The following is a 27,144-nucleotide window of genomic DNA, read 5'->3' as shown; positions in this document are numbered from 1 at the left end:
CGCATCCGAGGTCCCTGCGCAGCGTCCGCCACCCCACGCACAGCCACGAGCTGCTCCGGACTCACAGCCGCTCAGAGTCACCCACCCCACCGGGTCTGCTGTGGGATCCTACGATCCAAACCATCTCTTCGCCATCTGGCGTCACGGAGCCTGCTCTGCTCCGGGGCGGCACTACACATCTCGAGTGTGTGTGTCCTTCGTCTGTCATAGGGAGCGAGACCCCAGCCGTTCGAGCTGAAGGTTGGCAGTTAAAGGTATGATTTTTTATCCCCCCCAGAATTTAGGAAAAGAAGCAGCTGTTCACAGCAATGTTTTCTCTTACAGGAAACAATACAGATTTCCCATTCGGGGATGATGGGAAGTAAATTACAGCGCAAGTGGATGGGACGTTATGCCGAGGTTAAAATGAACTCTGCGAATACTAAGTAGCCAAATGGAGGCGGCTTATAAAAGAAATAAATGTAAAAAGCAAAACATCACACTCTTTCTACCGTTACAGCTATGCAAAAGGTACTGTTAATGGGCAAAGATTGCAAAAGAAAGTGCAAAACGACACACTGATTTCCAAGAAGGAAGATTTTGCTTTCATCTTGTGGTTTCTGTTACTGCTGGTAACCCTTGCGGTGTAGCTTCAATGAACACACACGCGCAGAGAAACTGGTGGGCACTGGCGATTCTTATAAATCAGGTCACACCAACCCCTCTCCCTCGTGGCACAGAGCGAGCGGACTGCTAAATCAGGCAGCTGTGCTCGACAGGATGCAGATGGGCCACCACCGGACGGGGGCCACAGTGTGCTGTGGACACGGCGGGGAGCGGGGGCTCCTCTACAGAGGAACTCGGCCCCGAGTGTGGAGGAAGCGTGTCAGCAAGTCGCCCTCCACCGGCAGACGGGTCCGCGCCCTGCCTGCAGTGCTGTGCCCTTCCGAGGGTCGCCGGCCACGCACGGGTGCAGAAGGCAGGGTGATCAGATCCGAGGTGGACGGGAGGCTAATCAATACCGGGACGAATCAGGGTGACGAGGCAAAGACCCACATTCAACAAGATGAGGTCCTGTGAGTCAGTGGAAGGCTGCACAGTGGCCTTCAACCAACCAGCCATCCAGGGCTAGAGGTCGTGCTGAGCAGAAGCTGCTAGAAAACCAAGTGGGAACACGTCCTCTCCACGCCCCTCACCGTCCTCAGTGCTGAGCTACAGACAGAGCCAATTTCACACTTAGCTGCTCAACTCCAGACCATTCCGGCCGGCACAGCCTGTTTCAAAGAACCACCGCTTTCAAAAAGTCTACCCTGTTCCGAATTTTGCTAATCCCAATTTCTCACAAAATTTCGCTGGAAGACCACATTTGTTCACTTGATTCAGCTCTGCTGTGCTTTCTGTTTTACATAATTAGGCTCTGTCACCTAACTCACCTCTCAAAGCAGGAATTATGCTTAACACAGCGCAGGCATCTCTACACGTCCATACATTCTTGTTGAAAGGAATTACGAGATGCTGATGAAATTGAAAAAGAACCTGCATTTGGAAGAGAAGAGGTTTTTAACAGTAAAGGGTGACACTTCTTGAGGCTGTTTCTGACGCAGTAAGGCACGTGTGTTCTCCCAACGCGAGCATCTATCCCGTGGGTAAAAACACAGGGAGGACCGTGGTAGCCCACGCGGTGCCGGAAACTCTAGCGCTAGCAGGAAGAGTTATTTTTCATACATGACGTTGCTGCCAAAGATGAAAACCACGAGGAGCCGGGAATGAAAGAAGCTGTCCAGTTAGAAGAGGGGAGACACAGACAGCTGGCTCCTCAGGGGACAATCACAAACACAAACTAATTCCAGTGTCCGCTGTTGAAAGGTACAGGCGGAGGCGCCTGCGGGATGCTCGGCTGAGCGTCCAGCTCTCGGCTGCAGCTCAGGTCGTGATCTCAGGGTTGTGAGATCGAGTCCCGTATCAGGTTCTGCACTCAACGCAGTCGGCCCAAGAGCCTCCCTCTCCCTCTCCCTCTGCCCCTCCTGCTCATGCTCTCTCAAATAAGTAAATAAACAGAATTTAAAAAAAAAAAACTTAAAAAAGTTAAAGGTAATTTTCGTGGGTAGAAAATGAGAACAGAACCGCACCTTTCAGAAAGCAGAATTCATGCATAAAGAAAGCCGTCTTCTTGGCATCATTTCCCCAGGTAAAGCGATTTTGAGATGCCTACTTTTCCACTGAACATCCCAACCTGACTGTGAGCAATTCTATCCACTTACAAAAGGATTTCTTGTTTTAAGTCTGTGTAGAAAGAATTAAGTTTTTAATACAGACTAAGGACAGTCATTTGGCCCAATTAAAAAAGACCTAAACTTGTCTTTTTACTTGTGCCAATTCTTGGAGACTTCAGAGCATCCGCCAGCAAAGCCTGGGAGATCCCGGAATATCTAGGCAGGAAGCAAAGGCCTTCGGAACATAGAAGCTGCCTCGTTTCTTGTTCCGGATGAAGGTGGTGATTTAGAAAGAAGGAAAACAGACAGTGAGCAGCTGGCCGTGTGGACCGTGGGTGCTAGAACGTGGCCATCTTCCGTAGGGAAGAACCTCTCAAAGCAACAAGAAAACAGACGGAAGAGAAGACCCTCGTCTCTAAGCAGCTTCATACGGATGAGGGCTTGACACCAGCTTAGGAGGGAACGATTCCAGAGCACATCAAAGGCGGAGGGTATGGCACAGGTTCCAGAAATGTATCAAGAAGGCCGGCCAGTGGCCACAGTATGGAGGCCACGCATGAACCAACCCCCACACGGGTGCCACGTTGCGGGATCAGAGGCCCCGCACTGTGGACCGTGCGCCGGGAGCAGGCCAGGCAAAGACCAACTTTGCTCCTAAGAGAGAAGAGGGAAATCCCCCTGATCAAGATACACGTCTCTTCCAGTGACGCACCAGAATAGAGTGGACGGCCAGGTGCACAGCCAGGTTGGAGAAAGGGACAAGATCACAGGGGTGTTTTGAGGGACTGTCCTAGGGCTGCCCGGTCACATGCGGGGCCTGGTGCTGATTTCCGACAGGAAACGGGAAAGCGGGCACGGAGCACTGACTCAGCAGGGATGATTCAACAGTCTGCCTGGAGTTTGGGTCTGACAAATGCGGAGCCGATCCCGGCTTCCTGTGGTAGATGGGACATCTGCCTTCTCCGAGAGCCGAGGACGGATGCCCGTCCCAACAGAAAACGCCCGGGAGCCGGCAGTCCGGGCAGGAGACCCGTGTTCCCGTCACTCCCCCAGGAGCACAGGAGAGGGAAGGACAAGCACAGATGTACGGGACCCACGATTTTCAGAAGGATCACGTCAACCACATAAAGGAGGAGAAACAGAACAAGTATTAGGACAACACACTCGAAGACGCAATTCCGTTCAGGAATAACAAGAGTCTGAAATACCAACCACAAATGGTCCCTGTGAGAGAAAAGGGAGCAGAGATCCCCCCTGTCCCCACAATGGAACCGAAGCTCCAACACGAATCCGTCGGGCCAACGAAGGTAGCTGCTGCGTCCTTACGCTGTTCCAGGGGGACAAGCACAGCAAACGGAAGAAGCAAAGGCGTCAGGGAGAGCGTGCAGGGTGTTACGCCGACTCTACCCGAATTAAAGGGTAGAGGACACCAGAAAGGATCTTCTCCGTTCGTTTCGGGGTAAGGATGAGACATGCCCACACTGTGGACAAACGTGGGCAGAGTCAAGAGAGACGAGCCGGGAGGCCTGGCTCCCTCGCACGTGTGTCCTGCACTGTCCTCAGTGAGGAGATGAGGGAACAGACCGCGGCCCGGGAGCAAACACAGGAGAGAGGACACCCGCGTTCAAGACAGCCGAGAAGCGGATGAGCAGGTCCCCGACCTCGTACGCGGGTTCCGTCTCTGGGGCCGGAGCCTGTACCTCACGGTCCTCAAGAAACTTGTCCTTCTGAGAAATCACGGGTAATCTCTGCCAACAGGTGAACTTTTGGGGTGAAAACCCCAGGTTCTAGAAATTGCAGACTCAGAAGCCATATGGTAATTTCCTGCAGTTTTAAGAAAATTTTAAAATTTGTACATATTCATACAAGCATGATTTAGGCCTCTGGCGATGCGTGGAGTTTCTGACACAACGTCTTATCCGCCTACGCTTACTTCCCGTGCGGTGGGTAACATGGATCATCGGGGGACGCACACACACGAAGGAGCCTCCATCGAAACAGTTCGCTCGCTGCTTACAGAGTTTCGGGTCTCACCAGGCAAGGAAAGACACACGAAAAAAAATGAAAAAAGGATCCGTGTGTTAAGATTATGGTGATGGGACTTTCTCTTGGTATTACAACAACAACAACAACAACAACAAAAATACCCACAAAAAAGCCTTCCTGTCCTATTGTGTATCTACATAAAACCCGAGGGCAACGAGGAACTGCACAGACCCAGTTTACTCGTACGTAACGGAGGCATTTGTGGGACGACACACAAATTTCTCTAGTCTAGTCAATCACCAAAATTTGGATTCTGCGTCCCGGGAGGCGAGCGGAAGATGTAACTTACGTAAAAAAGAAACGATGCTGGTCCTGAGGCGCCGCGAGTCAGAGATGGGACGCGAAGGCCAAAGGCCGCGAGGACAGCACGGCCACACCTGGGAGGCGGGAGCGCGTCTGGGCCCCGCGCTGGTCGGGACCTCTGCGGGGCTCCGTCCACGAACGGCTGCTTGAAGCGGGACGCTGGCCCAAGGGACAGCGACACAGCAGCGAAAGGGCACAAAAGGCCCCACCGTGAAAGCAGAGCCAAAGGCTCCAGAGAGTTCTCTGCCGGACATATACTGGCGAACAGATGGGCTCCTCGGGCACAGGACGGGCCACCACTTGTAGGAGGGAGGGATGGGCCCCCCGTGGCTGGAAACGGGCAGGAGACAGGACTCTCACCCAAGAGAGGCACAGTGACGCCTCGTCACCGAGAGCCTGTGAGCTGCCCATCAGGGGAGCTGTTCTGGGGGAGGTGGCACCTGTCAGGGTCTCCTTCATGGTTCCCTGACCCTAACTGCACCTCTGCCTTCATGAGTCGGGAAAGTTCTCACTGGCAATGGGCAACAGCTGGGAATGGTCTTGATTGGTTTCCTGAAACTCATCTATGGGTCCCACAAGCTGGGAAGGATACGCTGCATCCAAACAAGGCTGAGACCCCTGCACAGGACCCGTGCCCCCCCTCCACGCAGGTGTCCCTCAAGCACACACGGGCTCTGAGCGGTCCCACATCACCAAACCCATGGGGCTGGTCCCCCTAGCTGTTCCCGACACGCTGCTGCGGCCGCTCCGTCCCTATCCTCAGGGCCCTGCTGCAGAGGCAGGCCTGAATTTCTTTGGGGGAAAAACACCCCAACAATTTAGGTATCTGCTTTTAGGAATGAATCAGTAAAAGAACCTTACTAAAATGAATGTAGAACCACCACGTACCGACTCAAAGGACCTCCGCGCTAGAGGAAACCGGGTCACCGGGGTCCACTCTCTCAACCACTGCTCAGCCGCCTGCTCCTGGGCCCGCAGGAGAGCCGCCCGCGCTGGGCTCGGCTCCCAGCCCCAGACTTGGGCTCTCGTGTCGACCTCTCCTGATCGCTGAGGGAGACCGTCCTTCTCAAGGGGAAGGAAGACGTCTCAGTGCCAAGGACTAACTGTCAGCAGCTACTAAATGCCAGGGCTACGAGACTCGAGGGATCCCAGAGGATCCTCGTCCGGAGAGAGGAAGGTCAGAGTAGGATCTGACGTGATGGTCAGGGACGAATAAAGCCCCCATAACGGTCTTCTAGAAGCCCTGCTGTGTCAGGTGGGTTAGAATGTCCCCAGAGTCCCCGCCCTCCTTGACCGCTTCCAGAAGGGCTCTGGGTACTAGACGGAGAGAGAGAGAACGCCGCAAAGGTTTGGGGGTAACACGAACGGGCAGTTTACACCCCGTCCACCGCGCCTCTCATCCCACGAAACAGTCTGTTTGCTGCCAGGGGAAGACCTCTGGCGACAAGTTTCCTCCCCCACAACCCGTCATGATTTCATGTTTAAGGCTTTCAAAGATCTTAGTTCTTAGTAACCAGATGCTGATGCAGCTTCTATAAAACACACAGTAAGTGCGTTTGAGTTTTCTGACCTCGGGGACCTCGCCGTCACCCCTGGCACTTCTCGCTGCCCTCACCCTTCTTACCGAGAACGTCGCCGGTGGCCATGATGTCACACGTGTACATGGCTGCCATCAGACGCTGGGGCTTCACCTGCAGGGCGTAGCGACATGCCTCCTTCATGGTGGCGATGAGCTGTCCCGAGAAGGGTCCGTAGCAGTCAGTGGGCGAGGGCTCTCCTTTCTGGGAGGTCTTCTCCGAGGGCTCAGAGCCACCATCTGGGAGCCCCGGCTGTTCGCCGCCCCCGGCACAGGCCTCCCCTTCCCGCTGGGCATCCTGCGCCACATCCCTTTGCTCTTGACCGTGTCTGCCACCTGACCCTTGTTCCTCCAGCTTACTCAGGTCCCATCTTTCCAGAACGAAGCAGACGCCCATGAGAGGCTCCTCACACATGGGGCCAGAGAGGGTAGCTAACTGGAAACCACTCACGATGCTGTTGCCCAAATCTCGGTATCTACTGGCCTCTTTTGAAGCTTTGATGGCTGGGCCTGTCCATACTGAGTTCTGAAAGTCCTCACTTTTATTAACTAATATGTTGGGCCCACATTTTCTTGGACCAAATGACCAGATTTGGTCAACAGTGTTCCTCCATTTCCGCCCTGTCAGGTATTGCTCTAGTTTTCCTTTGAATTCGCGAATCTTCTCTTGGGTCTTCTGGTGGATCATCTGAGCATCTCTGCCCTCGTTCACAGAAGACGTCAGCTGCTCCAGAGAACGAATCAGATCACTATTTTCTTCCAGAATCTGTGTGACTTCTTCTGGAAGGGGCAAGGCTCGAACACTGAGTGTGGCAAGCTTATTTGGGGTTGTCATGGTGATGAGCCCATCCGCGTCAACCTGGACACCTTCAGGGATCTTGCTCTGATCTTCTTTAGTTTGGTGGATAACTGCGACTTTTTGCTGTTTGCCTATTTCTTCATTGACCATGTCGACTTTGGGTGGTTTTGTGATTGTTTCTCTGAATGGAATAATGGGTTCAGAAACACTGATTTGAATCTTTGCAAACCTACAAACAAATTCAAGAGAAACAACAAGGTTATAATAAATGGCATGAACTACCACACAACGGAGATTCTGCAAAAACACAGGAACATAAAAGTGGTTTTACTAGGAAAGATCGGTACTATACGTTATATCACAATTCAAAGACCACTTTCATTTCGGATTGGAAGGACCACCTGTAATGGGAACACCCCTTCAGGGAGCTCTCTGTAAAGATACGAGTTTCACCGCTTTGTTCACTCTCAGAATAAATAAACCATCTACTCAGATAAAAATGTTTTGAGTGGAAAATAAATATTTTAATAAGATCTGACATATGAATTCTTTAAGATACTGTTTGCCAATTTCAGAACCTGGAGAAGAAAAGCTCCACGGTTATCGCTCTAAACAGAGGAAGAATCACAGAACTTCCGGACCCCTCATCAAGGGCTGACAATGGACTTCTTCGACATGAGGCTCCTGGCGAGGCCATCATGACGCAGGAGTGCGTCTGAGCAACACTTTCCAAAAGAACTTCCCCCAGTGATGGAGACGCTCTGTACGCACTGTTCTCCCTGACATGTGGCTAGTGTACCAGGGAAATTTTAATTATTTAATTAAATTTAAATAGGCACATGGAGTGACTGAGCATGTGATATGTGGCTGGTGTGGCTGAGGAACCGAAGTTTTAATTTTACTTTAATGTGAAATAGCCACATGCGGCCCGTAGCTCCTGTACTGTATACAGGTCTCGAACCGTGGTCCAGTACCACGCTCAGAAATCCCCTCTTCCACGTGTTATGAGGTTTAGTTTCACGTTGCATTTTCTCACAAATGAACTGAGTTCACAGAGGGCAGATTCGGGGAACTGGTGTGGACGGATCATGAGCACAAGGAAACCACACACGCTCTCTCTTATTTTCTGTCTAGTTCACTCCCAGGTAATACCAAGGCTCTGGCTGCCCCCCGTCTGCCACTGCCGTGATGGAGGTATGTCTGAATACGCATGCAGGTGTGCGTGTGTTCACAGGTATGCTGTATGTGACACTTTGGGACCAGAGAACAATGCCTTTCTCTGAGAAGTGTTACTCAGTAAGGGAACCCAATACTAAGTTTTCAAAATGCTTAGATTTGATTCTAGATTTCTGGTTTCTGTAGAACATTCTGTGGGCCCGGGCAGGTATCTTGTTTATCCAATTTTATTCTTTTTGATTAAATCTGAAAACCCAGTAAGCGGATGGTTTCCTAAAAAATAGCATGCTACCAAAATTGGTAAAATTGAACCTAACTGACTTTAGCCTATGGAACCTAAATACACCATAATGTGTGGAAGAGTGTGTTCACTTTCAAGGGGCAGCGTAGTTCAGTGCTGTTACAGTTACAGAAGACACAGAGGGGTCCTTCCTTACACTGTATTCATTTAAAATAGACTTCGTGAGGGACGTCTGGATGGCTCAGCCAGTTAAGCAGCCGACTCCTGATTTCGGCCCATGTCAGGATCTTAGGGTCGTGAGATTGAGCCCTGTGTCGGGCTTTGCATTAACAGTACAGCCTGCTTGGGATTCTCTCTCTCTTCTTGTCCCTCTCTCTCTAAAAAAAAAAAGCTTAACGATAAAAGAGAAGTATACATGCTTGGTGAAACAGGTGATGGGATTCAAGTACACACAGGACGAACACTGTTCTACACACTGGAAACGGGCAGAACGCTGAGGATTAACTGCGCTGGAATTTAAAAAAAAAAACTCGATTTAAAAAAATCACTACTTTATTCAAGGTGTTGTGACTAATCACAAAAGTGACAGCTAAAGTCATCATCAACATGCATTTGGTGCCCACTATGCACACTGGGACATGCCCTCCACATTTTTAGGTATTAGAAAATAATAAAATATACTTTACTACTTGACTTGACAAAGACAGCACACACAAACCCACAGTTCAATCTTACTGAATAATTCAGATATAAAATCTAAAATTACGAAGAGAAAAAAATGTGTATTTTTTCTTTTTACTGGTCACTTACTATGTATGAGGCACTGTGCTAAGTGTTTCACACATGTTATGTCTTCAGTATTAGCCTCATATTCTAGAGGAGAAAACCCGGTAAGAAAGATTGAGGCACGCCCCCAAAGTCACAGATTTAGTGGAGAAGCCAGGACTCAAATTTAGATCTGACCTCAGAATCCGTTCTTTTTCCGGTTATGCTATCCTGAAAACTCAAACAGCACATCAAAGGAACACCTCACCGTGACACCAAACAGCTTTTATCACGGGGTATAAAAATTTATTTGTATTAAGAGATCTGTTCAAATACTATAGCACATTAAAAATGTCAAATAAAGTAATCAATCTATGTAACCATCTGTAAAACCGCTTAGCGTTCAATAAAATTTAATACCCTTTCCTGATTTTTAAAAAGGAAAAGCATTTAGAAATCTCAGCAATAGCAAACATTTCTGAATTATCGTTCTGTTGAGAAAACACACTCATGGTCTCAGAACACTCAAGAAAACCAGCTGCAGAGCTGTGAGCCTCTGATGGCCCCATCTAGGACACTGGCCCCCTTGGCTCGGTCCTAACGGTGAAAAGGGCTGTGCACCTCCCCAGCCCTTCAACTTCCTGAGGCTCCCGAGAAGTCCCCTGCGATAATCACTTAGGAGATGAAGGAAAGCCACTCCGCGCCATGGCAGGGGGAGCGCGCCCAGGACCGTCACACCTGCAAGGCGCCTCGGGACCAGAGGCTCTAAAACTCCTGGGAACGCAGAGCCCGCACTGACTTCCAAGAGCACGCAGGAGGCTGGCTACCCCGGCCACCCCCGTGGCTCCCTGCCATTCCTGACCCCCACCACCCGGAGGTCCTGCCTCCAGGGTGAAGTACTGGCTGGCCAGTACTTCATGAGATCTGGACACGAAGAGCGGTGACAGTCTCTGTGGCTAGGACCACAGGCTGTCCCCTGCCTCCTCCTGCGGCACATGACATATTCCTGAACGTGTGTGAGAGCTGGAAGGGAAGCTTGTGTGTTAGAAGGCAGGTTCTGTTCCAAGAGAGCTAAAGAACTCTACAATGTTATGTATACTCTTCAATAGGTTTAGCTGTAAAATTCTATACGACAGGTGACAAACCAAAAATCAACCGGTCTGTAGCTGACCACACAGTGAACACCCATGTACACGGTCAACCGAGTCAGCCACTGGCCCTCAGAAGGACCCACCAGGCCTTCCCTCAAGCCCATCCTGACTTTGACTGGAGTCCCTTCTTCAAAATTCCTATTATCCCCTAAACCTATACCCCTAAATGCTACAGCTCAGTCTGGTCTGCCTTCTGTACTGCATAGAGTAACAGAATCAAACCTTGGTTTTTGTTTTGTTTTGTTTTAATTTATTTATATGACACAGAGAGAGACAGAGAGAGATCACAAGCAGGCAGAGAGGCAAGGAGAGAGAAGGGGAGGAAGCAGGCTCCCCGCCGAGCAGAGAGCCTGATGCGGGGCTTGATCCCAGGACCCTGAGATCATGCCCTGAGCCGAAGGCAGAGGCTTTAACCCACTGAGCCACCCAGGCGCCCTCAAACCTTGTTTTTTCTGCTGGGTTCTTTCACTCAGTATTATGTTGTGAGATTTCTCCATGTTCGAACAGCTAGCTTGCTCACAAGATCACTCAACAGAGTTTTATGGTAAGGACGTATCGTGATTTATTTTCTATCCACTACACTATCTGAGTGGTTTCTAGTTTGAGGCTATTTGTTTGTTTGAGGCTATTTGTTTGTTCCAGTGTTTGTTGCTGTGAGTATCCATGATGCACATTTGTCAAGCTTTGTGTTAAGTATCTTTAGCTGAGAAAGGGGAGTCGAACTGCCAAGCAAGAGGAAGCACCTACCTCCTACCTGAGCAGGTAGTACGAAATGAGATCCCGAAGTAGTTGCAAAAATTCACATTCCCACTAGTTCTGTCCTACTGCCCATCTCCGCCATCAGCTGATACGGTCACTTGTAAATTTCAACCACTCTGGTGGGTACGTAGAGGTATCTCACTTTGGTTTTAATTTCCTTTCATTGATTAATAAGTTGAGTATCTTCATGTATTTATTGGTCTTTGGCTTCTGTTATGTAAAGCACCTGTTCAAGTCCTACTCCATTTGCTAGGGATTGTTGCCTTTCGTTCACTTGTAGGAATTTCCTGTATATCGGGGTTTTAGGTCCTTTGTTTATTGTACGTATTACAAAATGTGCTCTCTGACCCCGTGGCTTGCCTTCTGACTCTTCACGGTGTCTTCCAATGATTAAACTTGACTTTGTCATTCATGCTTTTCACACCCTATTTAAAAAGCCTGCCCTATTCGGAGGTCTCAAAGATAGTCTCCTGTTATCTTCTAGGTACTTTATGATTTTGCCCTCCACACTTTACAGTACACCTTGAATAGATTTCTGAGTTCGGGATGAGGTTGAGGCTTTCGGGACAGAGGTCCGGGCTGCCAGCACTGTCCGCGGAGAGGCTGGCCCTCCCCGCTGTTCCACGGCACCTCTCACATCTGAGCTCCCCGCCCAAGTCCGCTCATCTGTCTAGCCTTGTGTCCACGGCACGTGGCCGACTCCTGCAGCTTCGTAACAGGTTTTGATGTCTAGTGCAGTAAGAACCTCCGCCTTGTTCTACTTTCTTAATGGGTTTTGGTCATTACTGGCCCTTTGCATTTCCACACAAATTTTAGAATCAACTTCTCAGGCTCTGCAACTTTGACTGGGACAGCTCTGAATGCATAATCAGCTTGGAAAAAGCTGGCATCATTTTAATACTAAATTTTTAAAGCCATAAAGATGGTACATACCATCGTTTGTGTTTTACAGTTTTTTCACAGAAGACTCACAAATGAGTAAATTTTATTCCTGGATATTTGATATTTCTGTTACTGTAAATGGTCACCTTAAAATAATTTTTGTTTTATGCTTGTTAATGGTATACAGAAATGCAATCCATTTTGCCTATTAATCTTGAATAGAGCAACCTTGTTGAATTTACTTACTAATCCTAACAGTTTCTATAGATTCTTCTGGATTCTTCATACATAATCACGTGCAAATGGTGGTGGTTTTAATTTTTGCTTTTTGATTCCCACATCCTTTATTTTTTATTCTTTATAGTGCTGTCCAAGACCGACAGTACAGCACTCCACAGAACCTGTACTGGGGGTACCTTTGTTTTATTTCTGGTCGCGAAAGATAGCTCTCAAACATTTCACCCAGTAAGTACATGGTTGCTAGAGTTATTCTGAAGATACTCTTTATCGGTTTAAGGAAATTCCCTTCTATTCTTAGTTTGCTAGGAGTTTTTAGCACGCGTGAATGCTGAATTTTATTAAATGCGTTTTCCTTTGTCCACTGAGATGATTTTTCTCCTCTTTCTGTTAATCTGGTAAAGGTACATTGGTATATCTATTTTTAATAAAGATTTTATGTATTTGAGAGAGAGAGCAAGCATGAGCAGGGAGAAGGGCAGAGGGAGAAGCAGACTCCCTGCTGAGCAGGGAGCCCAACACGGGACTCAACCCCAGGACCCCAGGATCATGACCCCAGCCGAAGGCAGACACTTACTTAACCAACTGAGCCACTCAGGCACCCTGATTTTTTTTAATGTTTTTCCAACTTTGAATTCTTTTGCTAGTTATAGGACTATCAGGCTTTCCATTTTCCCACTGGTCAGATGTTTAAGGACTTTGTCCATTTCCTTTAAAATGAAACTGCTCGGGATATTCTCTTGTTTCTTGGCCCAGGAGAAGCTACCTGGCACCTAATTCATTAAGGTGCCCCGAACTCCGACATGGCATCAGGGCACTTGAGGATGCAATGACTTTTGTCAACACCGGCTGATGTGGCTCCCTCGGGGTCACCGTACAGCATGTGACATAACACTGGCTGACTGGGTCCCGATGGGCCTGTCCACCCTCCTCTTCCACGCTTGGTCCAGCGGCCTCCCCAGCTAACTGCCCACTCCAGGGGACGAGGGGATTCCTCCCTCTGTGGTCTCCAGGTCTCCTCTCGGACACGAGGGAGCGCAGTGTGCTTGAGCGCGAGGTCACTTCTGCCGCACCAGGTCACGACGCAAAGGAAACTATTTTTGTTTTGTGTTGAGGGGAAGGTATCCTCACTTAGAAACTGGAATTTTTAGGAAAAGCAAATAACAAACACTTCAGAATTTACCAAGTATCTTCTTGAGCAGTATATTTATTTTTGAAAAGCAGACAGGTTTTTGCTCTTGTTTGCCTCATTCAATGTAAATCTAAATTATTTTCAGGTATTTGGATAGGCTGTTTTCTAAAAAGATTTACACAGAGTAAGTCCCAAAATAAACTGATTTATTAACATATCTTAGGGGTATGTTAAGAACATATTTCTAAGAAACTAGTTTCTTTTATTATATATACACTATAGTTTTCTTCCTCCTGAGAGAAAAAAGTACCCATAATGAAAGCCATGAGGAAAAAATGAAAAAGATGAAACAAACATACAAATAAGTAGTAATCAATTAAAACTAATTTTAGGTTAATGGGAAAGCATTATGTGAAATGTAATTCTAAGTGCCAAAAAGCATCTTTTTAAAGAGGAGTTAATGGCCCGAGAAATGTAAGGTTATTTAACATGGATTTTAATTGGCAGCACAGTGTGAAAAGAGAGAAAATAATTTAGTTCAAAGACCCCAAAAACTAACATAACATTTCAATGGTTTTTAAAAAATCCTCTTGAGAACTGTTCTTATTTTAAAATATACCTTAAAAACGATCCAATTAGTATTACTCTCTAACCAATATGATAACCCTCAGAAATTGTAAGAAAGTGGTATCAAACATGGAGGAGACGGCAGAGCTGCCGTCCGGTTTTGCACTAATCACGGCTATAAGACATTTAAAGGAGGAGTAAACCACAATGTCATCTTAAACTGAAGCTCAGAGCTCAGAAAACGCCCCCTCCGGCAGGGGTGTCTGTAACATTCCACGGACGGTGCTGTTGGGGGCTGTTCTCATGCTAACCCATCACCAGCAGCAGTGGGAGGACGGCAGCAGGAGCACTGCAGCAGGAGTACTGTAGGAGTATTGTAGAAGTACTGTAGCAGAGTACTGCAGCATGAGTACTGCATCAGGAGTACTAAGCACAAGTACTGTCGGAGTACTGCAGCACGAGTACTGCAGGAGTATTGTAGAAGTACTGTAGCAGAGTGCTGCAGCATGAGTACTGCATCAGGAGTACTAAGCACACGTACCGCAGCAGGAGTATTCAGCAGGAGTACTGTGCACAAGTACTACAGCAGGAGTACTGCAGCAGGAGTAGTGCAGAAGTACTGCAGCAGGAGTACTAATCGGCAGTACTATTACCAACATGACGGACCCATCATAAGGATTACATGAGACAAATACCATTTAACACAGTGACTGGCACATCGTAGTTAGTATATAATTATGTTGGTTATTTATAACGACCATTATAATTATTATGGTCCCCCAAAATTTTAAAATAAGAGGAAAGAAGGCCATTACAAGGCAATTCCCCAAAGAAGAAAAATGAATGGCCAATTAAACACAGAAAGAAACGTTCCATTAGTAAGCACAGAAAATGTGTTTATGAACACCTGTTGCCTTCCAGGCGGGGGGAGTGTGTTAAAATGATAACATACAGGGTTGGCAAAATTTGAGAAAAGAAGCACTTTTAAATACTTTCTGCAGGTGTAAACCGTACGGGCCTTTCTTAAGGATAATATAACTCATAAGCCTAAAAAATGCGCCAGCAATATAAGGCCCGTGCTGAGCCAGTGCGCCGCCCCCGCGCAGGGTCCGTGTGTGCAGCGTGCACGGAGCAGGCTGCGGGTTCGCGAGCCCTCGCGTCACGGACGTGATCTCTGCGCGGTCACTGAATGGCTCTTCTCACCCTTCTGTATCCTCCTAATTGCTCGATAAACACACAGTAGCTTGGGAATAAAGCGGGCGAGCGTCATGGACAAAACGTGATCCGGGATGCCTGTTCTGTGACAGGTCCCCATCAGCAAGATGGGGGAATGGAAAGATCTCCCAAAGGTGCACCTTGTGGAGGTGACCTCGGGAAGGACCGAAGTCCGCCACAGTCGCTCCTACGATCACAGCCTGGGACTCTGTTCCGCCGACCCGCGTGTGCAGACGCTCACAGGAAGATACTCACACGGGAAGCTATTTCAGGACTCGAGCTTAAAAATGTGCAATTATTCCAGCACAAAAGTAAACGGGCAGTCATCAAAAACTGAATCTACGACCCAACAGCACAGTAACAGCTCATGATCGAGATGGGGCCTTTCGTTTTTCTCCAAAAACAATCCACGGTCTAAGTTCCACTGGTCACACCGACCACTCCCCCCCTCACCGACCCCAGCTTAGGGGCAGTGACAGCTCCATCTGCCAGCAACCTACCTTTCTGTCAAGTCGTCCAGGCATCGCTGGAGGTGGACCTCCCCTGCTGTGACTAAAACGTGCTCTCCTGTTTCTTGAATCAGAACCTGGACGCACGGGTCGGCCTGGTTCAGCAGCTTCATCCCTTTGACGAGCTGAGGCATCTCACCTAGGTCAACGAGAAGAAGGTGACTCAGTACAGCGAGCGGACGGGTCAAACCTCCAGACGATGCCCGTGGCCACCAAGGGGAAAAGTACAGTGAAGCGAACTCCTAAAACAACTCCCCCCAGTCATGCAGCCACGAGAGGAGAACTGTCTCCTGCTGACTCACGAGGACACAGAGCGAAGACGGGACCCTCAGCACTCGCCGTCGGGACCCCAAAGCTGGTCTACGCTGCTTTGCCAAATACTGGGCAAATACAAACTACCACCATCCTATGTGTGAATCCACCTAATTTTATCACAAACGTCCATGTTCTATATCTATAAACGTAACAGAACTCTCCCCCAGAGAAGAGCTAAAACCAACAAATCAACACGTAAAAACAAAAAACCACTTCCTGTGGTATTTACTTGAAGAAACTGGTGCCAGGGCCACACGTTTAAAAGAATCTCACGAGACTGCTTGAGGACCTGCGCGTTTCTGGAGAAAGCTGCCCTCCGGGCCAGGGCCACTGTGCGCGCGTGCTTCTTGAACCTTCCACACTCTTGTCTGCCCTTGCTGCTGGCACACAGCCGCTTTTCCCTACAGTCTGTGGTCTGCGTCTCGGGCTCGGCTGCTTCTTCACGCCTTCCTGTGTGCTCAGCAGCTACTGTCCCCTCGGGCGGAGCAAGTCTCTCCTTGATGCTTCAGCAGAGACCCGGCCCTGAAGGATTTCTGTGCAGCCTGGTTTCACGTCGACATTTGAAGTTCCCACCATCCTCAATGCTTGGTTCTCAACAGGCCAACAAAGCCACTAAAACAAGGGAACTCTCTGCCATCAGGGGTTTCGAACTCCAGATCGACCTGTTCATCCGTACCTACTCAGGTCTGAAATAAGGCTTCTCTGGTGACAACTAGCACTTCGTATCAGCTAGCGACGTGCCAGCAAGTACTTCCCAGGTAGGAAGGCATTAACGGTGTGGCTGGATGAATGTTCGTGTTTTACAGATGAGGACACAGGTACGGAGAAGCTGAGCACTTGTGCCAAGGTCAGAGCGTCGCCGGCTGTGGTGCATGCGGGACGGGGATCAGCGCCCGCACCGCTCAGGCGGCCACGAGCCACACGTGGGCTGCACAGGATCAGAGGATCCCCGGCGCGTGGGGTGGCCCCGGGCGGTCTCATTTGTTCCTTTTCAGCATACAGTGGTCTTCCTTTGCCTCATTAAGTGGATTTACAGATACTACCCAGCGTTAACGAACTCAACCTTCACAGAAATTTTAACGTGGTGGGAAAGCATTTGTGCGAAAAGAACACTGGTAACATGCATAACACAAAACACAAAGAGAATAAAATAAACAAAAAAGCTTTTTGTCAGCTCCCCATTTACTAAATTAGCAAGTCCTTAAAAAAAAAAAAAAGGCGCACACACTTAAATCCCTCTCTCCGTGGGACAGGTGACAGTTCAACAACATGCAAAAGAGAAACTTCTTAAAACAAAACCTGGAATACAGAGACAACGTTTTGAAATTAAATGTTTGAAAACGTTTATGTATAATGATAGTCACTGGCTGGCAGAAACAGCCTCTGTTTAACCTCTTATTAAATCTGGAAGCTGATCTTCCTAACCTGCCTAAAACTCCACCAAATGATCCACTGAAGATAAAAAATCAACATCTTTTAATAATGTAAGAAAGACTGAGATCAAGACCAACACTCACCATCTGGATTTCAGGAAACCTCTGTATATAAACTGCCACCTGGGTCTGAAGATGGGCCCCGTGAGCTCGCAAAGGCCGTGTCCGCCCAGCGGCACTCGGGGGCGGGGCACTAAGAAGCCTGAGTCCCGGGGGGTGGCCACCCTGCGGTCGGCAGACACGGCATCCACGGAGAGCGGGGCTCTGCCGGCAGTGGGCAGGGGCACAAGGGACCCGGGCAGAGCAAACTCACAGTAACCACCCCGAGGGCTCCCAGGGGCCAGCACAGCACCCAGACATTCTCGGTGCGCACCGAGACAGACCTTGCAGTGACACAAGAGGACAGAACCACGTGTACAGTTCAGACACAGACGTGGGAGCAGGACCCGCAGGAGTACCATCCAGAACATGCACAGTAAATCTAGCAAAAACAATGTATCTGTGGGAAAAGGGAGCAGCACTCTTTTTAAAATTATGAAGAGAACTGGGTGCCCCTTCTAAATCATTTTAAGTTATTTTTTACAAAGTTCAGAACATTCTAATGAAACACACATGAGGAACACTCTGGCATCCAAGGGATCAGCCCAAGTCCTGCTTAGCACATCGCCTCATGTAAGGAGAGGAAGTCAGCCTTACTGAGAGTCTGCTAAGGGCTGGGCCAGGGCCCCGAGAACCCTCTCCTGACGCCACAGCGGGGGAGTAGTCCCCACGGCTGGGCCAGCAGCACAGGGCAGCCCACGACTGCCCGAGCTCAAAACTTGCACATTTCTATGAAAACGCTGTGGTCTGAATGAGCAATTCTTCTTTACTTTCTGTTTTAAACGTTAGGATCTACGTGGAATAGAGAAGAATTAAGTCCTACTAGAAAGGCCTAAGAATGAGCTATGGTTGCCAGACCCAAAGGTCACAACTGCAGCTGTACCGTGCGTACTTCCGAGGGCTGCAGGCAGCCGGCGACGGCCAAAGCCCGGCCGGCAGAGCAAGGCCAGAGCACGCCAGGAGGACCCAGCATCCGGACGAGCCCAGACAGGGGCCGGCGTCAAAGTGAACGGCATGAACCAACGCGGCCACCAGGCGCCGGAGCCTACGGCAACGGCCACTGAGGACACCTGGCTCCGGGGTCCAGCGGAGGTGGCTGCCGACCAGGACTGAGCCCAAAGGTCAGAGGTGCGGTCCTCCAAGTGTCTGCTCTAGGGGCCTGGGGAGCCTCAGCACTGAGGCCATCTGGCAGAACATGAGGTCGAGACCAGCTACTGGTAGGCCCCAGCTCCGGGGCGAGGAGGAGTATCTACGTGCAAGGACAACAGGGCCATCCTCTGTCCCGACAGAGGACCACCGCCTGGCAGAGCTGTCCTCTGGGTCCCTGGAAGCAAGGCTGGCAGTGGTTCACGGACCTACCAGTGAGCACCGAGGATTCCGGTTAGCGCTGTCTCGGGAAGCGACATACAAGAATCACCGGGGACTGTTGGGGCAGACGGCGCACAGCGAAGATGAGGAACTGGTTGCTACGTGATGGGCCCTATGGGGGTGGGGCAGCCAGTGCTTTCTGAAATGGCTGGAAATGCTCCGCGTCTAGATAACCCAGCAAACCTGTGGGACAGTGCGTGATTCTGAAGCAAGAAGATTGAGCTACGATCCTAAAACCATCACATGACACAGGAGCTTTGCTGGGGATTGCCCCGTGCCAGGGTTGTGGGGGAGGCAGAGAGGCCCTGGTCTCTGCCCTGAACAAGGACCCAGCTTCCCAGGAGCACAGGGGCCTAACCACCCCTGCTCCTAAGGCAAGCTCAGACTCCCTCTGGCCAGCGGGTGGTACGCAGCGCCTCCTGGCGGGGCGATCGCTCCCATCACACCCGGATGAAAACCCGCTGCACAATGCTGGTGGAGACAGTGAGGAACCAAGTACGAAACGCACACATGGACAAGGTGTCCTGAACATCACGGGCTTTGAAAAATGAAGTGGCCTTACTTGGGTGTTTTGGTTCAACAGCGACCCTCACGATGGGGGTGGCCTCGAAGCTGAGCGGTATGAACGGTGGGCAGGACAGCACGCTGCACAGAGTCGCCGACTTGAGCACGAAGTCCTGAAGGCCCCCTATGCCTGCAGGAAGGAAAAGATCTGGGCAGTCAGTAAGGGGTGATCAACTCAGAATTTGCGTTAGAAAAATAAGACAATCAACTCAGAGTACATGTCATGGAGGAAAAACACTTGCAAATGTGGCAAGGCACAAGGCAGAACTGCACCACTGGGTGCTATTTCGTTGCCGTTAAAAAGACAGGAATTCTGTGGCCTATAGCTTCGCAGATGCACAAATCACATGCTTACACCAAACTGGGCTAACACAGACTGACTGTGACCGCAGAGGTGAGCATGTATATGTGTGTCCGAAAATCTTATTTTTTAATTATAACTCTCAGTTTTTAAAATACATGAGTTTGGGGGCGCCTGGGTGGCTCAGTGGGTGAAAGCCTCTGCCTTTGGCTCAGGTCATGATCTCAGGATCCTGGGATTGAGCCCTACATCGGGCTCTCTGCTCAGTAGGGAGCCTGCTTCCTCCTCTCTCTCTGCCTGACTCTCTGCCTGTGATCTCTGTCTGTCAAATAAATAAATATAATCTTTAAAAAAAATACATGAGTTTGATGAAGATGAATCTCTCTTTTACCCAAATACTCACATAGATGTCAGGGCATTTAGAGATGTCAAGTGTGAGGCTGCTCCAGGGCACCCCACCCAAACCACCCTTCATACCACCCCAATGTTAGAAGAGGACCTTGGCCTCCCTCCGGCTCCCTCCTGCCCCTCCCCACTGCAGGCTCCTGAAGACGGCTGCCTAAGACCCTCCAGGAGGGCGCCCGTCTCCGAGCGGATGGGAGCACAGGAGATCCAAAGGCGCGCACCGAGCCACGCTCTCAAAGTACAAGCAGACAACGTTTTAGAAGACATCAAGTAACACACATGAAGCCATTTTTGTGCTTCTGAGCTAAGGTAAAGATTGGGGAGGGCATGTCAGGGGAGGCTGTCCGCTCAAGGGGAAGGGGACATTCTATCAGCATTCCATGTGTCCCTTTTGAACTCAGAAACAACTAAGGAAAGGAAACAACGCTGCTGCCCTCGGCTGACACCCCGATGTAAAGGTACCTGGGTGACGGACGCCACACAACCCCACGCTCAGCCCAGGGGGGGGAACTGAAACAGAAGCTTCCGGCACACAAGCTCAGGAGGCCGTGGCCAGGTCTCCTGCTGTGGCCACACAGCGTGGCCGGACCTCGCCGTCCCCCACTGAGCACCGCCAGAATTCACCACCTGACCGCGCTAAGGGCGAGCTCCAACCACAAGGAAACCTTCCCTCCATCACGCTGACACCCATGGCCACACGTGCCCAGCTCGGCTCTCCAGAAGGTCCTCCCAACACGCACCTCCACGTTCGCCGACCGCCCTCGGGAGTCTGAGCCATCTGTCGGAGCCTCACACTAAACACCATTAGCTCCTTTAACTGTTCAGCTTGACATGATTTCTAGACCTTTCTTGTGCCGGGGACCCTCCCCAGACTGAGGTTTCCAAGGTACGAAATTCAGTCCCCACGCTTCCGTGTATTTATTCGGTCAAGGTATAACTTCATCACCGTGCCTCTTGGCCCAGCACCCAGAAAGGTCTATACCAGCCCTGGCTTCTTGCTACGTCCCCCACTGGTACATGATGATGGAACAGATCCAGGGCTACCCCAGTTTCCTCTAAGTCCACTAGGAATCACATCATCTCCCCTGAGGCCAGACCCCACATCCCGTTCCACCAGCACACACGTCTTTCTTGCACACATCGCACGTGGTTTCGACGGGGTAAGAGAGGCCAGTCCGTCCTTTCTCTCACCGGGAACGTGGGCTGCAGATGGTCAGCATATCGGGAACACTGTCTGTCTGGGCGTCTGGGCTACGTTCTGCTACTCCAATTACCAAATCTATTCTTGCTACTTAGGTATGTCCAGATTTGTCAACATGATTACAACTCCCCTGAAAACAGAAAAAAGTCAATACCACGGTATTCCTAGTCAAGATTAAGAATTTCTAGAAAAAGCAATATTCTAAAAAGAGTAAAAAAAAATCTATCACCTGCACTACGTGTCACCATTTTCACTTATTTTAAAATAAAATCTTAAAGTCTAAGAAAGGAAACATTGAGGTTATTTGGGTGAATCACAAAAAAAAAAAAAATAAGATTTAAAAATCACTTTGAGAATTTCTTGAAATATTATCAGATAATTACTAAGCATACAACCTAATATTTATGTATTTATGCAAAACACAGTTTAAAAGAAGCTTTTTTGTTTTCAAATGATATGAAGTATTTTTTTTTAAAAAGTACACCCAGAATCACACTGTCCTAAGACTATCACTGTTTCCATTGTGATGTATTTCCCTCTTAACCCGCCCCACAGTCACACATAATTCACCATCACAACACCCACAGAACCTTTATCCTTTCTCTTTTACGTTGCTCTCGTCACATTGATAACAATCATGGAGGAACACTGTCTTCCCAGAAAGGACATCTGCTAAGGCATTTTTCAAGTGGGACTGAGGGGGTAAAGGACCTGTTCCCTCAAGACAATCATTTCAGAATTTCTGGGACAGAACAAGTAACAGTTTGGAAAAAAAAAAAAAAATAGAAAATAGCATGCCACCGATTTGGTTGAAGGACTAAGAAGAGGACAAGCTTTTTTATTTTTTAATATTTATTTTAAAAGGCACGAGATCTAAATATAAGAGAGAGGGAAAACCAGGCTGAGGAAACAGGAACACGCAGTAGCAGCCGGAACGCCGGCTTATCTCTGTGGGAACATCGGTAAGTGTCGTTTGGTCCAAGAGAAATGATCCAAATCCTCTCCGGCCCCCACTCTTCCCTCCACGAGTGTGCTCAGACATGGGAGCGGGTGAGCTCTGGCTCCCAGGCTGGGGTGACGGGTAACCACACCCGAGAAAGCGCTGAGCCCCGCTCCGTGTCCGCACGCCTTCGCCTGGCCAGCCCGGCGCCCCCTCCAAGTCTCCTTCCTCAAACAGCAGCACGGTACAAACACGGTTGGGACCCAATTTTTTCCCAGGCTCTCTCTAATGTTCCCTTTAGAAAGGATTTCAGAAACGATATCTAGGAGCAGCTTTTAGGATCTGAGACTGGAAATACGGAGCCTAAGAGACAGAAGGGCCCTTTGCTGACAATGTTCTACTCTGAACAACTCCCCAAGTACACAGGCCAAATGCATCTAGGACGAGGCACAACGGCGGCCGGGAAGATGGTGAAACTGTCGTCGAGTCCCACCACCGCGGCCTGAGGACCGAGCCCTCCGCCCATCTGGACGGTACTATGCTCCGGAGAGTCTGGATTCTAATGTGCACTTTCGATGCTGGTATAAAAATGGTACTGGGACTTAAAACACACACGCACGCACGCACACACTTGTGGGAATACATGTCCACGCTCTAGCTAGAATACGGTCTCCTAACTGCCGCGGTTTCATTTCCAGCCCACGTTAACCTCGCTGCTCAGGAACCATCACCTCCTAGTCCCCCTCATCTGCTGACTCCGCTTGACGGAACAGCTTCCTTCAAACCCCGCAGTAGAGGCAAGTTCTACACCGCAGACGCCGGCAGAGCCTCAGGCCTGTCAGAGCCGTGGACGTGACCTCCGGAGGGACCCAAGGCTTCAGAGCCATGCCGCTGAGCCTTGAACAGCACAGGGTTCGGGGCACCAGCCCCTGCGCAGTTGAAAATCCACGTGTGACTCGGACCCCCCCCAGACATAAGCACTAACAGCCCGCTGTGGGCCAGAAGCCCCACTGAGAACACGCTCCGCTGATTAACATGTATTCCGTGTGTTTCGTGTATTCCACACCACATTCCTACACGAGAGTGAGCCAGAGAAAAGGTCATTAGGAAAACCATAAGAGAAAATATATTCACAGCACCGTGCTTCATTTACTGGAAAAAGTCCACCTAGAAGTAGACCCACGCAGAGCAAACCTGTATTGTTCAAGGATCAAACAGATAAAATTTTTTTTCAAGTACAGTTTCCAGAGTGGCGTGAGTCTAGAGAAGCCCAGGTCTTGGAAGCCAGGCCTGTCTCTGGGCACCGAAGCCATCTCGCCTGCCTGAAGTCTGCTGCCCTGACCTCGGGTCTCTCAGCAGAGCTCTGACACCGCCCCTCTGTCCCAACTACGGAGGCCATCACGGGGCATCACGCACTTCGTGACTTATCACGGAGGGACGTGGGCACTTAGGTACATGAATGCAAAACAGAACCGCACGCCTTTCCCAGGCCTCCTTGGCTGATATAATAAACAGCTCCAACATGGGCCAATATTGCGTAGCTGAGGTTTTCAGAGATCGGTCAGGTTTCCCCGGTGCGCTACCCAATCCATTAAATCCACTGCCCTTCACCTTCTTGGTGCTACAAGAGGCCCCGGGGAAAATCTTACAACAGTGACATCACCGGGTCAGAATTTTTTCTTCTCACAGGGACAGATGGAGCTCATAACCAGTTAATAATAGTTCTTAGGCAAGTTACATCAAGACGGGGGGCCTTATTCTTAGAAGAGAGACTACAGTAAGGAGAAAAATGAATTATCAGAGGAATCAAAAATACTTATTTTGGGGGTATGTGGGCTTGCTGTCCTTGCCTGTGCTAGAGAACAGGCAGGAACCTGCCCCGCAGCGTTCTGCATCCGGCAGCAGTGATAACGGGGTGTCAGGATGGAGTCTCAAATTACGCCCCAAGAAGCAGTCCTAACGGAGCCAGACCACCTCTGCTCCGGCAGGAACAGACGACACCGTACAGCCCGGCCCTCACCCAGGGAATGACATGGGCAGGGAGGTCCAGGATTAAAATAAGAGAAGAAGGGCGCCTGGTGGCTCAGTCAGTTAAACCTCTGCTTTCGGCTCAGGTCATGATCCCACGGTCCTGGGACTGAACCCCACACCAGGCTCCCTGCTCAGCATGAAGCCTGCTTCTCTCTCTCTCCCTCTGCTCCCTACCCCACTTGTGGGGTTTTTTTCTTTTCTAATAAATAAATAAATAAAATATTTTAAAAAAGAAAAAATAAAATAGTGGAAGAAATTCCATCTTGGGCCTGGAAGTGGAACAGATCACTAAATGCTGCCTAATATCCTACCTCAGAGCAAATAAAAAGTTAAAAAAAAAAAAAAAAAAGGCCCTTCGGTTATCTCCTGGTGTGTCATACAGGATAAAAAGGAGTCTTCAGAGGCTAGCCCTAGGCAAAGGAGGCAGCACATAATTAATTAATTAATTAATTAAACTTTAAAAAAGGATTTTATTTATTTATTTGACAGACAGAGATCACAAGTAGGCAGAGAGGCAGGCAGAGAGAGAGAGAGAAGCAGTCTCCCTGCTGAGCAGAGAGCCCGATGCGGGGCTCGATCCCAGGACCCTGAGATCATGACCTGAGCCCAAGGCAGAGGCTCAACCCACTGAGCCACCCAGGCGCCCCACATAATTAATTTATTAAAAAATAATGTTTCTTACTGGAGCAAAAATTGATGCGAAGGGCTGAGGAGAACAGGACAGTAGGGAGAGGAATCCCAGGCCAGGAACCCAGCGCACAAAGCCCCAGAGTGTTCTGGGAGCTGGGGGACATGCAGGGCGGCCGCGGCACAGGGGGATGACGAGGACGGTGGGCGGGGCAGAAAGGAGGCCAATGGGACACACACAGGGCATCTGGGGACTCAGGTGCCACATCACGCCTGGACTTCCCACGGAGGGCAGATGCGGGTGAGCCAGACCCAAAGCGGAGCCGGCAGCCTTGGCCGTGACCTCGGGGCCGTGAGGAAGGGACGGAGCTAAGATCCAGATTTCAGATCCGGATTTCAGACTTGGACAACTCAGTAGAGGATTACCTGTTCAAAGCATTTCTCTACCCTCCTTTCAGGTTCCCAGGTGTTCCTGTCATTCGTGTATGTTCTTCATGGGATAAACCCTGTGATTCATCACATTTTCCCCTCCAGACTGTGGTTTCTCTTTCCATTTTGTGTCTCTTTTCTCCTAATACCCTTTCTGAGTCTTTTTTGGTATGGGGATCTAAGATTAAAAGCGTAGAAAAGTTGTGCTTTCCAAAAACTAATAAATATTTATTAACTTTCTGTTGATGATTCAACTTTCTTTTTGATGATTTCGTTTTAAGGGCGGGGCACACGCAGGCACTTCCTGAGGTTTTTTCAATGAACACATGACCATGAGCACAGTTCTGTCCTCAGAGCTTAAATTCCAGATAGGGACAAAGGACACCATGACAATACACGGTGATAAGCATCACAAGGAGAGAAGCAGGAGGTTTGTTCATCAGAGAGAGAGAGAGAGAGAAGCCGCCCCGGCGTGGGGGACTGGTCACCACCCGCAGAGGCCCTGTGGGCAAGTAGAACGGCACAATCATTTTCAGCCTCAGGGACCCTGCAAAGTGTTTATGGTAGTTGTTTTATTAATAAAGTTGGTGACCAATTCAGGGGTTTTTCTGGTGTATGGTATGAATTGCTTACTTAATTTTGTATATATACTACTAGCTGGTCAACTGTAAAGATCCCTTGGAGGCACAAAATTCATATTCATAGTGAGATGTACGTATGAGCTTTGTATCCTGGCCCGCTGACCTACATTTGTATTTTACATAGTAATACAGTTTTACAGGTTGCTCCTCTGAGATACGTTTCAACTCAAATGATTTAAGTAAAGCACAAAGCACAAAATGGCTAGCAGAGTTTAAAACACTGGAAATGTTTCCAGGTTAAAAGAAAGAAAAGAGATACAGCTTTACACAACCAGGAAGTTAAAACCGGATTTCTTTTTATATTTGAACTCGAAATATTTCCAATTAAAGGCAGGAAGTGGAGTCACATTGGATGAAATGGCAACTTTGTCACAGGCGCACAACAGATCCTGGTTGAAATGATCCAGGGAAGAAAATGGGGGACAGCCAGGATGCATGTGAGGCCAGAGAAGAGCGTCCCTAGCTCTGCACTGTGGGTCACATTAAAGATAGTAAGCGAGGGTCCACTCCTATATCCTTTCTCGGAACAGCAACGCAACTGAAGGAAAACAAAGGTATAGACAGCGTAGCCACGGCGGTGTGTCTGATTACACGGCAGAGAAAAGACACGAAGAGCCCAGAACCATGTATGTGGGAACCTGGATGTGACTGAGGGGCGGCACTGGGGGAGGGAGGGACCACTGGGACAATTAGCTAAGGACCCGGAAACGACAGTACGCACACCTCTACCACGCAGCACACACAGTAACAAATTTCACAGGGATCAAAGAGCTGAGGGTAAAACAAAAACCGACAGCACAAATTACAAGATGACACACGGAAGACTGGCAACTATTAGTGCTGTATCACAAAAATGCCAAAAATTAAAGGTTACAAAATATTTTCAGTGTTTGAAAGACAAAGGATTAGTAAACATAATATATAAAGAACTAGCACAAATCATCGAGAAAGACAGGCAACTCCTTAGCAATACGGGCAAGGAACACCAGCAGTTCCAAGAGAAGACCGAAAGAAAAGGAAGCCCCGAACAATAGGAAAATGTATAAAAAAGAATCTTAATCTAAGTAATAACAAGTAAATGCAAATTAGGACAAAGAGATGGTATCTCACAAATACAAGTGTTGTATAAGTCCAAAGAGAGCCTGGGTTTAGTAAAGAAGTGCAGAAAGAGTAGTTCTTCTATACTGGAGATAGAAATGATGGCCACGACCCTCGGGAGAACAACTGTGCATGTTCAGCA

At 49.1% G+C, this 27,144-nt stretch overlaps 1 protein-coding gene across 1 annotated transcript in view; it reads right to left on the bottom strand.

The window, feature by feature from the left end:
* Positions 1-27,144, bottom strand: part of EFL1 (elongation factor like GTPase 1) — a 116,048-nt gene that overhangs the window by 11,644 nt on the left and 77,260 nt on the right. The window contains exons 16-18 of the mRNA XM_044232148.1: positions 19,328-19,459; positions 15,542-15,689; positions 6,166-7,145 (exon numbers count right to left, since the gene is read on the bottom strand). Of these exons, the coding sequence (XP_044088083.1) occupies positions 6,166-7,145; positions 15,542-15,689; positions 19,328-19,459 (1,260 nt within the window). The remainder of the gene's footprint in view (positions 1-6,165; positions 7,146-15,541; positions 15,690-19,327; positions 19,460-27,144) is intronic.

This window comes from Neovison vison, chromosome 13, assembly GCF_020171115.1.
Source record: "Neovison vison isolate M4711 chromosome 13, ASM_NN_V1, whole genome shotgun sequence".
Classification (NCBI taxonomy): Eukaryota; Metazoa; Chordata; class Mammalia; order Carnivora; family Mustelidae; genus Neogale; species Neogale vison.
Note: the sequence above shows the minus strand (reverse complement) of the source record. Positions and strands in the feature narration are given on the sequence as shown.